This window comes from Crotalus tigris, unplaced genomic scaffold (assembly GCF_016545835.1).
Source record: "Crotalus tigris isolate CLP2741 ecotype Arizona unplaced genomic scaffold, ASM1654583v1 scf7180000019740.931981, whole genome shotgun sequence".
In the NCBI taxonomy this organism is placed as follows: Eukaryota; Metazoa; Chordata; class Lepidosauria; order Squamata; family Viperidae; genus Crotalus; species Crotalus tigris.
Window position 1 is genome coordinate 631,106 of NW_024097690.1, and position 15,471 is coordinate 646,576.

The 15,471-nt window shown below is 36.1% G+C and overlaps 1 protein-coding gene across 1 annotated transcript in view; it reads left to right on the forward strand.

Moving 5' to 3' along the window:
- Positions 1–4,003: 4,003 nt before the first annotated feature.
- The window catches only part of APOB (apolipoprotein B), a 44,457-nt gene continuing 32,989 nt past the window's right edge, over positions 4,004–15,471 (forward strand). The window contains exons 1-7 of the mRNA XM_039364324.1: positions 4,004–4,140; positions 8,876–8,991; positions 9,940–10,085; positions 12,991–13,144; positions 13,299–13,457; positions 14,963–15,087; positions 15,204–15,286. Of these exons, the coding sequence (XP_039220258.1) occupies positions 4,077–4,140; positions 8,876–8,991; positions 9,940–10,085; positions 12,991–13,144; positions 13,299–13,457; positions 14,963–15,087; positions 15,204–15,286 (847 nt within the window). The 5' untranslated portion in view covers positions 4,004–4,076. The remainder of the gene's footprint in view (positions 4,141–8,875; positions 8,992–9,939; positions 10,086–12,990; positions 13,145–13,298; positions 13,458–14,962; positions 15,088–15,203; positions 15,287–15,471) is intronic.

The following is a 15,471-nucleotide window of genomic DNA, read 5'->3' on the forward strand; positions in this document are numbered from 1 at the left end:
TTTTAAATTAAATAAATAAGACCCAGTGTTTTTCAATTCCAATAAGTTTGGAGCTATTCTACTGTATTTTCAATGTTTTGAAATATAACAATTTTTTTAAACGGTCATTGCTTCGAATGGCACATCAGTCTCTTTTGCACATTTAGATTTTGTTTTCTTTTTATATTAAAAGTGGAAGAAATCATCTCTAGACAAACTAATGCCAACGGGCCGCTTTTCTCTGAAGCTGCACTGATTAATTGACAAGTATGTTTTTAGTATACAACTAGAGAAATCACATTTTGATTGGTGACCAGGATAATGCTTGGATGGGACAAGATCAGGAAATCTCAGAATAATAGATTAGACAGGGAAAGGGAAGAAACTTCCTGGTAGATGGCAATGGCAGAAAGGAGGAAAAAATGCCTGGAGGGCTGGTGAAAGAAATCAAAGAGCCAATCTACCCAATCATGAGTAAAAACAAGAAACCAGGAGACTGTGAGTTCTAGTTCCATTTTAGGCATGAAAGATAGCTGGGTGACCTTGGCCAGTCATTATCTCAACCCAACCCACTTCATATGGTTGTTGTTGTGGAAAAAATTGGAGGAGGAAGGAGTTTGACACCTTGAGTTACCTATAAAGAAATAAAGGTGGAATAAAAAAAATAAATAATAAACAGTGTAATCTTATGAGACCCAGGAACTAGCTTCTCATCTATTGCAGTGTCTGACCTCTGGAATAAGCATGCATGGGCATGCACGCGCGCGCACACACACACACACACACACGCACACTGAAGATTTGTACAGCTTCTAGTCTAATAACATTCAGAGAGTCAGTAAAAATGTGGTTCTTCCAGACTTTAGGATTTGTGGTATGGAGTCCCTATAAGTTTAGCCTTTATAAAAAAAAACTTTTATTGTTGATGTAATCTTCTGATCAGATATGGCTTATTTCCTATATTGATGTTTAAATAGGGCAGAGTATCCTCTCCTGAATGTGAGTGTAGTGCTCCTCGTCAGACACTGGATTACATAATGACTAGTTGCCATTTGAGAACTTATACAGGAGGAAAAGCAGGATTTCTCCAGTTAACAAATACTGCACCTAATTGGATAAATGGCCTAAATATTAATATGTAGAATACTTATTCTATTCTTATGAGTTAATGTATTTTAAAATGTGACCTATAACTTAGAGAATTTAGAATATTTATTACAGTAAAGCCCAATACAATGAAAAATATTCAAAGGCTAATTAGTTAAAAGTTCTAAAATAAAATGACAAATAATAAATAGAATCTATGTTAAAATCATAATTTGGCAGCCTATCTATGAGTTGCACATAAATAAGAGCACAGCCTAAGCTATAATGTAATATTAACCCTTAAATTATGATAGCCTATAGTTATTAGGTAAAATACAATGGGGGTGATAATATCATAAGATTTGGTGCATTAATTGAATAAAATGTTTATATTTGATTATTCATCAAGTTCTAGCAGAATCTAGCTACGACGATCCATTCGTCTTTAAGGCACGACTGAAGATAAACCGATAACTTATATATAATTCCTTGAACATTACAAAATTAACTACATATTTCCATCATATGTGTATCATAGTATGATGTGCTTCTATATATTTTATTACTATTGTCCATGTGCTCTATTCCATACACTAAATAAACAAATCCTATATGCATTCCTTTTTCTTTTTTAATTGTAAGCTCCCCAGAGCTACTAAGAAATCAAAAAATAATGTTGAAGATGATGAAGATTTCTTTGTACTGTGGCCAAGAAGTACATCTCAGCACATCCACATAGTCACCAGTGGTTGAGCTCAACTCAAGAGAATCTTTACTTGTCAAAGTCTAATGACGTAAAGCCCTCTGGTAAGCTACTATTTTATGAGCCATATTGGGAACCCTTCAGAGGAGAGAAAGAGAGAGGCAGAATAAATAAACTAACTAGAGTTCCAGTTACATTCACTATGGTTTTTAAAGCAATGTTTCTGGATCCATTTTTATACTTCCAGATTACATTTATACCCTTCTTTTCTTTCAAAGGACTCAAAACAGCATACAAGATTCTTTCCATTTTCATCTAAACTATAAACTATGATAAATTAAACAAAAATCCAGCGCAAGATGAGAACCCATTCCCAAAGCCATAATGGACTGTCTGGTTTTCTCTTAGACTATTGTGTGAATCCAGCTATTATGATTTGGGAAAAAAAGATAAATGGCTAACATTATTGCCAAGACATGATAACAGGAAATGTAACTTAGCATTGTGTAAATATAAGGTCAGTGAATTGCCCATTCTCCCACAAACTGTAAAAGTGGGGATCCATCATTTATTCTAGACACAAAGATATTTGAAATGCCTTGGAAATCCATCCATCTTTTAAATTATCTTTTCCAGATAGATTTTCTTGAATCCTTCTCTTGCAGATTCCTTTCCCTTAACTGTGTTTATATTATCATATAGCACTGGGCAATCCAAGGCCTTATGTAGATCCCAAATGCATTTTTACAGACTCCAGAGATGCTGCTGCAAACATTTAAAGGTCAACAGCCAAGTTATGCTTCTTGGCCCAAGGTCATCCAGTCAGCTTTCATGCCTAAGGCAGGACTAGAACTCATGATCCCCTGGTTTCTAGTTTGATGTTTTACCCACTAGACCAAATTGGATCTTCTTTTATATGTAAGTTTTAAAATTCCCTCTCTAAAAACATAAAGATTGCATCCAACATAGGCCCTCCATATTGCCAAAGTACTTGTATGGAGAAGTATATCATATAGTCTTCTTTCCCACTAAGACCACAATCTTTACTAAGTGTTTGGTAGGATCTAAAATAGAGACTGACCAACAATTCTAATGTAGGGCTATCCATCATTTTATTTCTATTAGTTTCTGTTTGAATTGGCGGAAAAAATTAGAAATTATTTCAAAGGACAAAATAATTTTGAAATAAATATATGATGGAGTATGATGTCCCTACATCATGGAGAAAATCAAGGAATATGTGTGTTAATGTTACACTTTTCATTGTACAGTACCACCATTTCTCCATTTGTATGCATTCTCCTGAGTTTCTTTGCTTTAATTAAGCCCCCAAAGAAACATTACAGGGGACATCTCCCAATTTCCCTGCTTACAACATTTTGGGAAACATTTTAGAAGGTCCTTTGTGCTCAGCAAGCAACCATTCTTTTTTTTTTTTTTTTTGTATTCTGTTTGCTTAAGTTCCATTTTTTGGTAGGAAGGTGAAATATAAATTCTTAGAATGGCGAACTTGTTATGACTGCTATTTACATTTCTGATCAGGACTATTTGTGCACATCAACTTTCTTGCAGTGCAGTAAAAGGATCTTTTAAGAGTGCTCTCGTGATCTTACACCTGCAGGTAAATCCAGTGCAAGGTTCCCATAGGAAATGGAGGGAAAAGGTGGAGCCAGAGGAGGGGCTACTGAAGCTAGGACCCAAAAATCTGAAAAGCCAGATAAGATGATAAATAGCTAGACAGAATCTGCTAACAGTTGGAAAGTCCCAGATGGCTTTGGGATAGTAAGCCAACTTGGCAGATCTTTAGCGAACTGAATTGGTTCATGGTTACTTATAGTTGTACTCTAGATCAAAGGATACCCTTATGTTTAGCCTTTTGGTATTATTTTCTCTTCAGTGCTTTTAGCTAGCACACTAAATATATTTTCTCCCTAAATGATAAGTTCCTTTGACTTTATAGTAAGGCATATTTTTTGCAAGCTCTTGTTATGAAATCTCCCCCATCAGTGATAAGGGGTGACCAAATAAGTGCTGCCATTTCAAAGGGTGATTCTGCTTCCCTGTGCCTTCTACACCCATTGGCATGGGCTGAACCAGCTCAGAGTAGCTTGCTGGAGCTATTGCAAAGAGGATGCAGGACTATAACCTTTGGACCTTTTGTAATTTGCTCTGAATGCTCTTAAACCCTTTGGCTCAGCTGCTTTGCCGGGGAGTATTTAAAGGCAGGTCCAAGTAGGGACAGTCAAACTGACTTTGTTGTTGGAGTAGGAGAAGCAGAAGGGAGCAGAGCAGCGCAAGCGTGCCTAACATGGGGCGCCCACAGTTGTGGCCCCTGTTGCTGCTGCTGCTGTTAAGCAATGAGGCTTTAACACGTAAGTAGAGATCTCTCAGATGATTGGGGGAGGGGGTTGGTTCTTTTAATTTGAGAAACAACCTTGATCTTAATATATTCAATAAGGTGGCTAATAATAAGAGTGGTTTTGACAGATGATTAGAATTATGACATATTGTTGTAAGGAATTCAATAAATCAAGAACGGTTCTGGATCTGGCCCATTGGCACACAGATGATTTATTTCACATACCTTCCACATTAGTATGAAGTCAAGCTTGTCATCTGGGCCCAACATAAATATATTTCAATTTTATAGGGAAGATTGGGATAGAACAAATGATCTGGTATGTTGGATTGGTTTATAAGATGTTATAGAATGGCTTGTTCTGCTTATTTTTAGGATAGTGTTTGCTTATGGGGATCCCTTCTGTCAAAGCATTCCTTTCTTAGATTTATATCCCACTTTTTTTTTCATGTGAATCTCCAGTGTGGCTTTTGCTGTTGTTTAAAAACATAGAAAGAAACAACAACACAGTTTATAACTTGAAAATTAAATCTTTACCTAAAGTATTGCTTAGAAGAGTGACTTAGGAGAGTCAACAGTGATTATATCAAGAAGACACACCATAGATCCTTCTTTAGGAGTATATCCAAATGTGATGCAGAAAGGTTCATTTCAGATTTAAATACCATAAGATTGAATGATGATGCACTTGTAATCATAAATATAGCTTTCAGGGAGCAAGTCTCCAAGGCTAGCATTTGAGCTGAAAGCAAATGTTAACTGGATTCAGCATGGCAGCCTAACACTCTCTTTGTTTTATCATGTATTATTTATTAACAAAGTCTTGTAGATCAGCCAGGTCTACAAGGCTTTGCATCTCAAGTGTTTTTCTCAGGTGCCCCTTCATGGATTGGATAGATCTGGTTTTTCCAAGGCTGCAGTACTCAAAGCATTTGTCCGGTATTGTATTCAAGTCTATACTTGAGTACTTGTATTTATTTCCATATAGGATTGCCTAATTGGTACATTTAAGATAGGATATACTTGGATGGATGTTGTTTGGAACAAAATAGGTTTACTGTAGTTTGTGTCTTGTTTCTTTTTGTGTCTGATGGGTTGTCACACTTCACACAGTGAAGTTGCTTCTTTGTGCCTTCATTGCCTACTAAAAAAAACCAGCGTTCAGCAAGAATCATTTCCTCCACTAGTTTCTAAATGTTAAAGATGGATCTCACTAGCTTCTGATATAAAACAAGTTAGATTTATCAAGCCTTGGATAAACACACAAGCCTGCTTATGGGTTACATCCAATGGGCTACATTCAATATTATATAAGGAGAATTTTCCTTGCAGAGGGGTTTATTGTTATTCATTATTTTTTATAAATAACTCAAGGCACAAACATGTCCAACACACCTTCCTCCTCGAATTTTCCTCACAAATGGGCTGAGAGAAATGTTGACTTTCATGCCAAAGGTGGAACTAGAACTCACAGGCTCCTGGTTTCTTGCCTGACGCTTTAACCACTAGACCAAACTGACTCTTGGTTTCTCAAAATTCTAGAACAGGTTTAAAATATGCATCAGTTTCAGGAGATAATTATTTAGTCCAAATTAAGAGTCTCTTTCTACAGGTGCTGATCAGCAACAGATAGACAGACACATAAATAGTAGTCTAAAAGGATTTTTTAAAATAATGCACTCAGAGACACATATGAACTACATGTTTTGTCTCATTGAATCAGGTTTTGCAGTAGATGGTGCTGTTTCTGGCTAGTATGATTTTAACCACATACATTTGCCAAACAAATATAAATTTCTGATTATCCAGGCTTTTCTGTCTTAACTGTTAATACTACCCAATACAAAAGACTGACCTCTTGTTAACAAAGGTAAAAGTCAACCTAGTTTTACAGTTCAACCAACAAACTTTTTAAGCTAACTTATCCTCTGAAATGGACCACCGTCTTAATACTTTAAAGTCATATAAACAGTATAGTAGAAATTCTACTATATTTTGCTAATATCATATACAATTGGAACTGTAGGGTTTGGGTTTTTTTATTTTTTTCATTATTTTTATTATCAAGCACATAAAAAGGCCTTTTCATCTGATATTTGATTTAATACAATAGAAGCCTATAACATTAAAAAATAGACTATACTCATTCTGTGAAGAGAGAAATTCCTGGGCCTTTGTTTCCTGTTCATAAAAGGTTTTATAGACTACAACGATGCTTTCACAAGAATCTGTCCCAAATATAAAACCAGACAGTATCACAGGATTCTTTATTAGGGTTGTATTTTGCTAGCTATAACTCCTTAATTGTTACTAGACAAATGATTTCTAAGCTGGAAAGTACACAATTAATTGCATTTTTATTTTACTCTACTACAGAATAAAATGTATTATTCTACAGAAGACTTTCATTCCACAGAAGATGAAAGGAGTTACTTGAATAAGTATTTTATTCAAAATAAAAACCCTGTTTGTTCGAGTAATTCCTTTTTAATATCTTCCTTTGTGCGATTCCTTCTTTTTCCTGGCTGCTACTGAATAATCATTAAGCAAACTTTCAAGTTGGGCATATGCCAATATGCACAATAAAATTATACATGTTTATATGTATAGTCTTTATTATGAACTAATCAAACTTGGGAGAAGAGTGAGCAAGCCACAAAAGTTATATCTGCACGATATTAATTCCCTGGGATCTATGCCCATGAAGATTAATATGGTGCAGAAAAATATTTTGTTTGTGATGCTCTACGGAAGCCAAACCTGGACTTTTAAAAGCAGGACTGAGAAACATTTTTTACAGTTTTGATGTTAGAGAAGACTTTTGAGAATCCCATAGATAATCAAGGAAACAAATGGATCATAGGATAAATCAGACTTGTCATATTTTGGAGGCCTTAGCAAACATCCTGCTTCCTTAAGAAGTCCACAATGCTGGTAGACAAAAAAGGAAGGAAAGCAAAGAGACTGATAAGCAATAAGGTGGCTGTACAGGAACACAGTCTGAAGAGTCCAACTGAAGAACAGATACTCTTAGAAAACTTAAATCTATGTGGTCACTAAAAATCGATACCAAGTTGTTGGCCATTCATCAATTAACCAATCACTTAGAAGAAACTCTTTACACTCTCTGAAACATTATTTCAGTATTTAAAATCTGATTCAGATTTGGGATGGAGGTGGGGAATAGGGAGTGTGACAAAATACATGCAAGTAAATAAATGTACATGCAATACTTTTTAAAAAATAAAAAAAACTATACAATTTTCTGGGAGCTATCCACTGTGTTTAATATGCTGGTTATTTTATTTGCCCAGTGGATTGCAAAATATTTTTTTCTCCACTACTAACCCTTTTCCTCTAAAATAATTACAGTATTGATGTATACATTCTATTAAGACAACCCAAGTAAGTTGCCTTCAGAAATTGAAAGAATTTTAGCTTCACATACTGTATGGCTGGAAAATATTCCAAGTAGAGTTTACTTTGCTTTTGGCGTATTTTTTGATGGTTGTGGAGGAAGGGCAGAATAAGGAAAGCTGCATATATTTTATTCTCCAGAGTTATAATTGGGAAATGTTGGTGTCTGTTTTTAAGTTTACACATTTAACAGCAATACACACATATGAATGGGAGGCAAAGGACAGAAGGAAAAAATTGACTTGAAAATAAAATATTAGTAGAATTTGTAGATTAAAATCACAAGAGTCAAGGATCAGAAAGTACCTATGAGCAACTCTGGAAAACTTGTTTATTCTTCAATGCTTGGCTGATTACATAGTGTTCTTCTTGAGGGTCAAAGTATCCAGTGAGTTTGTTTGTTCTCTGTCCCCTGATAAGCTTTGTTTTCCAAATGTAGCACTTTAGCACCATCTACAGACAAAAAAGCTATTTTGCTCTTTCAATCAAACACAGAAATCGTCCATAATTTTTTTTCCAGTTTTATCTTATTAGCTTTGTAAAGGTGTCTTTGCAAAAGCAGGAAAAGAGGAAGAAATGGGATTTTTGCAGGCTTAAAATTTAACACAGACATTATATTTAGATGTAGGAAGAAGAATGCTTGCTCAATCTATTTGAGAAAATATTGATCAATGTATATAGAACCTTTCTTTTCAAGACCACTTCTGCAGGAACTGAAATAGTAATGCATCAACCGACTGCTTTCATTTAGTTGTCCCATATCATGAATACCATAGATGTGAAAGATGGTACTGCCAGATGAGTGGGGTTATACAATTCCCATAATCCTGATCCAAAATGAGTATGGTAGCTAGAAAAGATAATGTTGTTTTCCAGTGCATCTCAGTATCTGTCCACATTTAAATGTAAGAGCTGGCATAATCGTAGAAAGTACTGTAACTGCTTTGTGAAACTTGTTTTAAGTTTTATGCTTTCTCCAAAGAGCTGAAAACATTATATGTACCCCATTTTATCCTCTAGAGAACCCAAGAGAAAGATTAAGAAGAAATATGTTTATATTTCTAAGTCAGTCCAATGACTTGTGTCACAGAATAAGATTTGGTCTTGAATGTATTCCGATGTAACCTGGCAAAATAACTGTTTTTTCATAGAACTATTTATAGTATGTAAAAGGTTTTTGAGAATACAAATGACACAAAAATGAAAAAAATATGTTGTATATAAATAAATTATTTACCAGAATGCTTAATAAGAACTGTACTTATTTTGCAATCATTTAAATCCCATTTAAATCAAGGGGAAGTTCATACAAACATATTTATGTTTTCTAGGAGATGCAACCAGATTTAAGCCCTTTAGGAAGTATATCTATCATTATGAAACAGAAATCACAAGTGGTGTGACTGGAACAGCAGATTCCCACAGCGGCTCGAAAATTAAATGCAAGGTAATGAAGGAAAAGTATCAAATATTTGCAGATTGTCAGACAATACATCTTTTAAAACATACCAGCACCATAAAACTATGTTCAAACATTTCCCTAATAGACAGTGAATTCGCATATGGCAGAGAGACTGTAAACCTCCAAAACTAGCACAGAAAAAAATCCTAATAGTTGTTATTGTAACTGAGTTTAAATGGCTGAGTTTAGCTAATGACTCTAGATCAGGAGTCTCCAACCTTTTCGGGCTGGCAGAGGCAGCAGTGGTGGGACAGTGGAGGAGAGGGGATGGTTTCGCACACATGCCGCTTTCACAAATGCAGCTTTGCATTTGCCCACACACTCACGCACCACTTCCATAGCCCAGTTCTGAAGGGGCTGCGGCCTGGCACTAGGCCGCAGACCTGGGGTTAGGGACTCCTCCTCTAGATCTCAAATATGTTATATACAAAATACAAATGTTTAAAGTTCATTACTAGGAACTCATTCCTGGCTTAAGCTAGAGAAAATTTCTGATATTATTATTATTATTATTATTATTATTATTATTATTATTATTATTATGCATAATTAACTCCTCTATATAATTGATTTCTCTGACCACAGTCCCATCTAATCTGCATAGCATTCTAGTCAAAACTATGGAGATGATCTAATTTATATCAAACAATACCAGCACATTGATGAACTGAAGCCCTGAATCCTAATTTTATTTAGTACAGCAATGGCATGGGTGCTCCCCTCCTTCCCTGGGGTTAATTCCACTGCTCTCTTTTAAACAGCTTAATTACTGCAGCTAAGTAATTAAGTAGCAAGATCCCCAGCCATCTGTGCACAATCACACTGGAAAGTAGCAGTGCTCTTCTGAAAACATCCTGCATAATATGCTCAAGTGATTCCAAACTAATTGGTTTAATAACCAGTGTTTTACACCTTTAACTTCTCTGTTTTCAGGCTGAGCTGGAAGTTCCACAACTCCATAATTTTGTCCTGAAGATAAACCACTGTACCCTCGAAGAGGTATATGGTATTGATGTCCAGGGAAAGGCTCTTTTAAAGAAATCAAAGAACTCAGATGAATTTTCTGCTGCCATGTCCCAGTAAGAAAAAGTCCTACCTAATTTTCTGTAGAAGTCTAACACTACTTAAATATCTTCTGACAGTGAGTGACAGTGAATACTGAGCAATCCAACCCAATCAGAATAGAGCTGGAAGGGACCTTGGAGGTCTTCTAGTCCAACCCCCTGCTCAAATAGGAGACCCTATACCACAGGTGGGCAATCTGCGGCTCTGGAGCCACATGCGGCTCTTTGAGCCTTCTCCTGCGGCTCCCAGCCTCTTCTGCAATTTTCAGAGAGAGACAGAGACAGAGAGAGGCACTTGCAAAGAGAGAGGGGGATGTGCAAGTGCCTCTCTCTCTCTCTCTCTCTCTCTCTCTCTCTCACACACACACACACACACACACTGAGTGGGGGAAGAGGACTGGCAGATCAAGGGCAAAAAGAGGGAGAGGGAGGGAGAGAGAAGGAGGGAGGGAGAGAGACAGAGAGAGGCAGAGAGAGAGAGAGACCCTTTTGACATCTAAAATGAAGATAACACTGCATATATCCTGTTGAATCTCTTCTTAAAGACCTCCACTGATGAAGCACTCACAACTTCTGAAGGCAAGCAGTTCCACTGTTTAATTGTTCTCACTGTTAGGAAGTTTCTCCCTAATTCGGGGTTCCTTCTTGCCTTGATTAGTTTCTATCCATTGTTTCTTGTCTTGCCTTCTGGTGCTTTGGAAAATAAGTTGACCTCTTCTTCTTTGTGGCAGCCCCTCAAATAGTGGAGGACTGCTATCATCTCAGTTGTGTCCCAAAGGAAGAACCAGAGAATAAACTGTACAGTTCTGTTGCAGATAGCTTTTATACTATGCTCAGACATGGTGTGTTGCTACAGCATTCCATAAGCTTTAAAGCAACTAGCCTTATCTTATCCAGAAGCCTGCTTCACTTCATATCTTTAGTGATCAGCTTTCTAATACTCTTTATGGAACCAGGGAACAGTAATGGTGCAACAGTACTCAGACTTTGAGCAGAACATCAATAGAGTTGTCTGGATGCTTTAATGATTGTAGTAAAGCATCCAGCTGGAACTCTCTTTCAGGCATAGAGCCCCATGTAAGAAGGCAAGATTTTAGATTTCCATTCTTTTTTTTTTTCTGAAGTTGTGAAATATAAATTCGGTGAAAAACAGTTTTTCCAAGTCATCTATAAAGAAATTTCTGAAAAACACCCTCATGATTTATTTCTTTGTCTGAAAACCAATTGTTGGAAGAACAGTAACAATTCAAACAAACAGTGGTTTGAGAACAGAGTTTTGCTAAACAGTTCTGGACATACAAAATTGTATATGGATAAGGAAGGATCATGCTCTTTGTTATGACAACAGTTAAAACCATGTCATCAGCAATTACCATAATGCATTTTAAACAGAAACACATAAGAGAGAAAGAAGAATTCCAGGTACAAATGGGAAAAGATGGCCTGAGGCATTTTGGAAAAAAAAACACATTTTTCAAGAATGTTTCATTGCAAATAAAATGTTTTTTTTCCTTTAAAAAAAGAAATACTTTTTTCTGAAATGCATTAAGTCAAATAAAACCTTGGGATTTCTTCTTCTCTCTTTTCTTTTCTTTATGCATCATGGCATATACTGTAATATTTTCTTTTTTAAAAAAATAGACATGATCTATCTGAGATCCTACAATTTGGGGAGGTTATGTGTATGTGTGTAGATATACACATACACATACATACACAGAGAGATATAATAACAGAGTAGCTTACAGCTGATTGTTTATATATACAGTACGTAATGAAAATCTATATAATGTTCTATATTAGAGAATAAATGGAGAGATAGTGTGCTAGGCATGGGGCTATTTTATGATGTAAAAGAAGTTAGGGGAAAGATGACAATCAGCTACTACACTTAAAGATTTTAAATCCAATGTAGGTTGCTTTATAATCTCTGGTGTGAACAGATTCAGTTCAGAGAATGATATACTGCCAAGCATCATAATAAGATTGACAGTAACTGAGGTGATTCATGAGGGTGGTGCAAGCAAATGGTGTACTGTGAAACATATTTAAAAAGCTCTTGAAGAGAAAAACAAGTCATAGCAATCCAAAATGCTTTGGAATCCCCAAATAGAAATTGATATTAGGGAATAGGTCAAAGAAGTAGATGGATGGAAAAACAAACAGAAGATAGGATTGGCTGAAACATGAAGAAAACCATTCTACACTAAAGCAGTTTATTCTAGAGGTCTCCTGTTTTATATTCTAATGTTAAACAATGATTTATATATATATATATATATATATATATATATATATATATATATATATATTTATATATATAAATATATATAAATATATATATATATATATATATATAAATATATATAAATATATTTATATATACAGTACGTAATGAAAATCTATATAATGTTCTATATTAGAGAATAAATGGAGAGATAGTGTGCTAGGCGTGGGGCTATTTTATGATGTAAAAGAAGTTAGGGGAAAGATGACAATCAGCTACTACACTTAAAGATTTTAAATCCAATGTAGGTTGCTTTATAATCTCTGGTGTGAACAGATTCAGTTCAGAGAATGATATACTGCCAAGCATCATAATAAGATTGACAGTAACTGAGGTGATTCATGAGGGTGGTGCAAGCAAATGGTGTACTGTGAAACATATTTAAAAAGCTCTTGAAGAGAAAAACAAGTCATAGCAATCCAAAATGCTTTGGAATCCCCAAATAGAAATTGATATTAGGGAATAGGTCAAAGAACTAGATGGATGGAAAAACAAACAGAAGATAGGATTGGCTGAAACATGAAGAAAACCATTCTACACTAAAGCAGTTTATTCTAGAGGTCTCCTGTTTTATATTCTAATGTTAAACAATGATTTTCTTTCTTTAAATGTGTGATGTTTTTGTTTGGACAGATATGATCTGAAAGTCAAGATTCAGAATGAGAAGAATGTGGAACTATATCCTGTGGATAGTGAAGCTACACATATACTCAACATCAAAAGAGGCATCATCTCTGCTCTTGTTGTGCCAACAGAGAGGGAAGACAATATTCAAACATTATTCATGGTAAAGAGCATGGCCATCCTGTTTTCTTTCAATTAATATGATTAAACATGGCTCAGTGAGCCAAGCAAATTCTTTCCCCTGTGGGAAATGGCTTTTGGGTCACCAGGCTTGCTATGGTTGACTATAGAGAAATGTGATATTTTTGTCTTTGTAGGATACCGTATATGGAAAATGTGACAGCAGCATTGAAGTAAAAAATAGAAAAACCTCTGCTAATTTAGCAGACATTGAAATAACAAGAAATCTAAAATCTTGTGAGAATTTCAACCCTATCAGAGATTATGTCAGCCCAATTGCTTTCATTAAAGGCTTGGTAAGTACATGGAGCATGACAGAAAATATGGACTATATGCATTATATGACTGAGATACACCATAATCTAATATTCCACAATCATTATCAAAATTCAGCCATCATTTTATCAATATAATTTGAGGAAATCTTTTGCCTCAGGGGTCAAATAAGAAGGTTTTTTTTTGTGGGCAACCAAAAATTAAAATTAAAAAAGAGAAATGCAAGTTTCTAGCAGGAGTCATGATCTAAAGTCCTCATTTTGTTTTGTTCTTAAGATTGGCCTTTCTAAACCTATGAAGTGGTATTCACAAATTAAAGATCACTAATTAAATTCAGCCATTATGACTAAAAACTAAATCCATTTTCTCTGCCCCACAATTACAAATCGCTTTGTGGAATCACAAAGTGTTTATCAACTCTGTGATAATATGTTATTTGAAATAGTTGTTAATATAAGTGACTGTTTACAAAAGTTTAAATAATTTTAATGGATTAAATTAGTATTTTATATGATTTTATACCAAGGAAGGAAGAACATTTACCTGTATATTTGTATTCAGATGTAAATGCAGCAAAAGCACCTGAACAAAGAAATTCCCATCATCACTGGCTCACCAAAATAGATGACAAGCTAAACAAGTGGTCACAGAAATCATATTCTAGAACAGGGGTGTCAAACTCAATTGTATTGAGGGCCGCATCAGCATTGTGGTTGCCCTTGGGGGGCTGGGTGGGTGTGGCCAGGGTTGGTGCAGCCTACTGTATGGGCATGGATGGAGTGGGTGTGGCCTACTGGTTGGATATGGTCAGCTCTACATCGTTCGCGTCAAGGTTGTCTGTGGGGGCCTGGGCAAGAGTGGGACAAATCTGAGGGTCTCTGGCAGAAGGGGATGGGACCAGGGCAAGCACCAAGGCCTGGTCCATTTCTTCATTCCTCACAAAGGGTGACACCTTCCCAGCATGCACCCAGGGGGCGGGGCTGACACAGCAGGGGCTGGTTTCTCGCTGTTTCCAGACAGCCTTGTGGAGCTAAGACTGAATGCGTTTCAGCATAGATGGCCACCACAAAATTGTACATTGGCTCCCAGCTGGCCTGGCCCAGGGCCAAGGCAATGGGGGCTGTTCCCTCACTGTTTCCAGGATGGCTTCGCGGGCCACATGAAATCACTTTGCAGGCTGCATCCAGCCCCCGGGCCTTCTGTTTGACATGTCTGTTCTAGAGACACAGCCCTAATTGCTATTCTGATCACTGTAAACAAGCAAGGACTGTTGGAAGATGATCCACCAGCTTCGTAGAAGAAGATCTAAATGTTTCATTCTTCCTTTGCTCAGCCGACATTTGTACTAGCATGGTTGGCAAGAAGACAAATAGTCAGCAAGTCCAATACACATAAAAATGCACCAGGCTTCCTAGAGAAATGGTAAAACTCTCTGTGGGTCCCTTCTTTATGACTCCCAGCACAGGAATAACCTTTGTGGATTTTGGGGTTTTGAATCTAATTTAGCCACAATTATGTTTTGTAGAATGCACCTTTATCCACCCTGATAAGCAGCAACCAGCATTGCCACTACACTGTTGATACAAAGAAAAAGCACATATCTGAAGCCATTTGTACTGAGAAACACTTGTTCCTGCCCTCCTCATACAAGTAAGTTGCATAATGTTTTTCCCCGACCTCTTCCTTATCACAGTTTACATCTATGGTTGTAAACAACACCATGTTACTTTATACAAGGCTTTGTTGCTTTTTCCTTATTGCAACAGAAATCAATATGGCATGATGGCAAAAGTCATTCAAACTCTGAAATATGAAAGCATCGCCAACACCAACACCAGGAACATGGATGGTAAGTCTTTAAGCAATGGTTTCCATTTTGATCTACTTCCTATGGGTCATGTAGGGTTGTTATTTTTTTCTTTATTACCCATAGAGGAAAAAAAAGAGTTAATATTTTACCTACCTGGTTTCCTAGAGGAGGCCTTAAAGGAAGCATTTATGTCTATTAATTCATTGAAAAATTGTTTATTATAT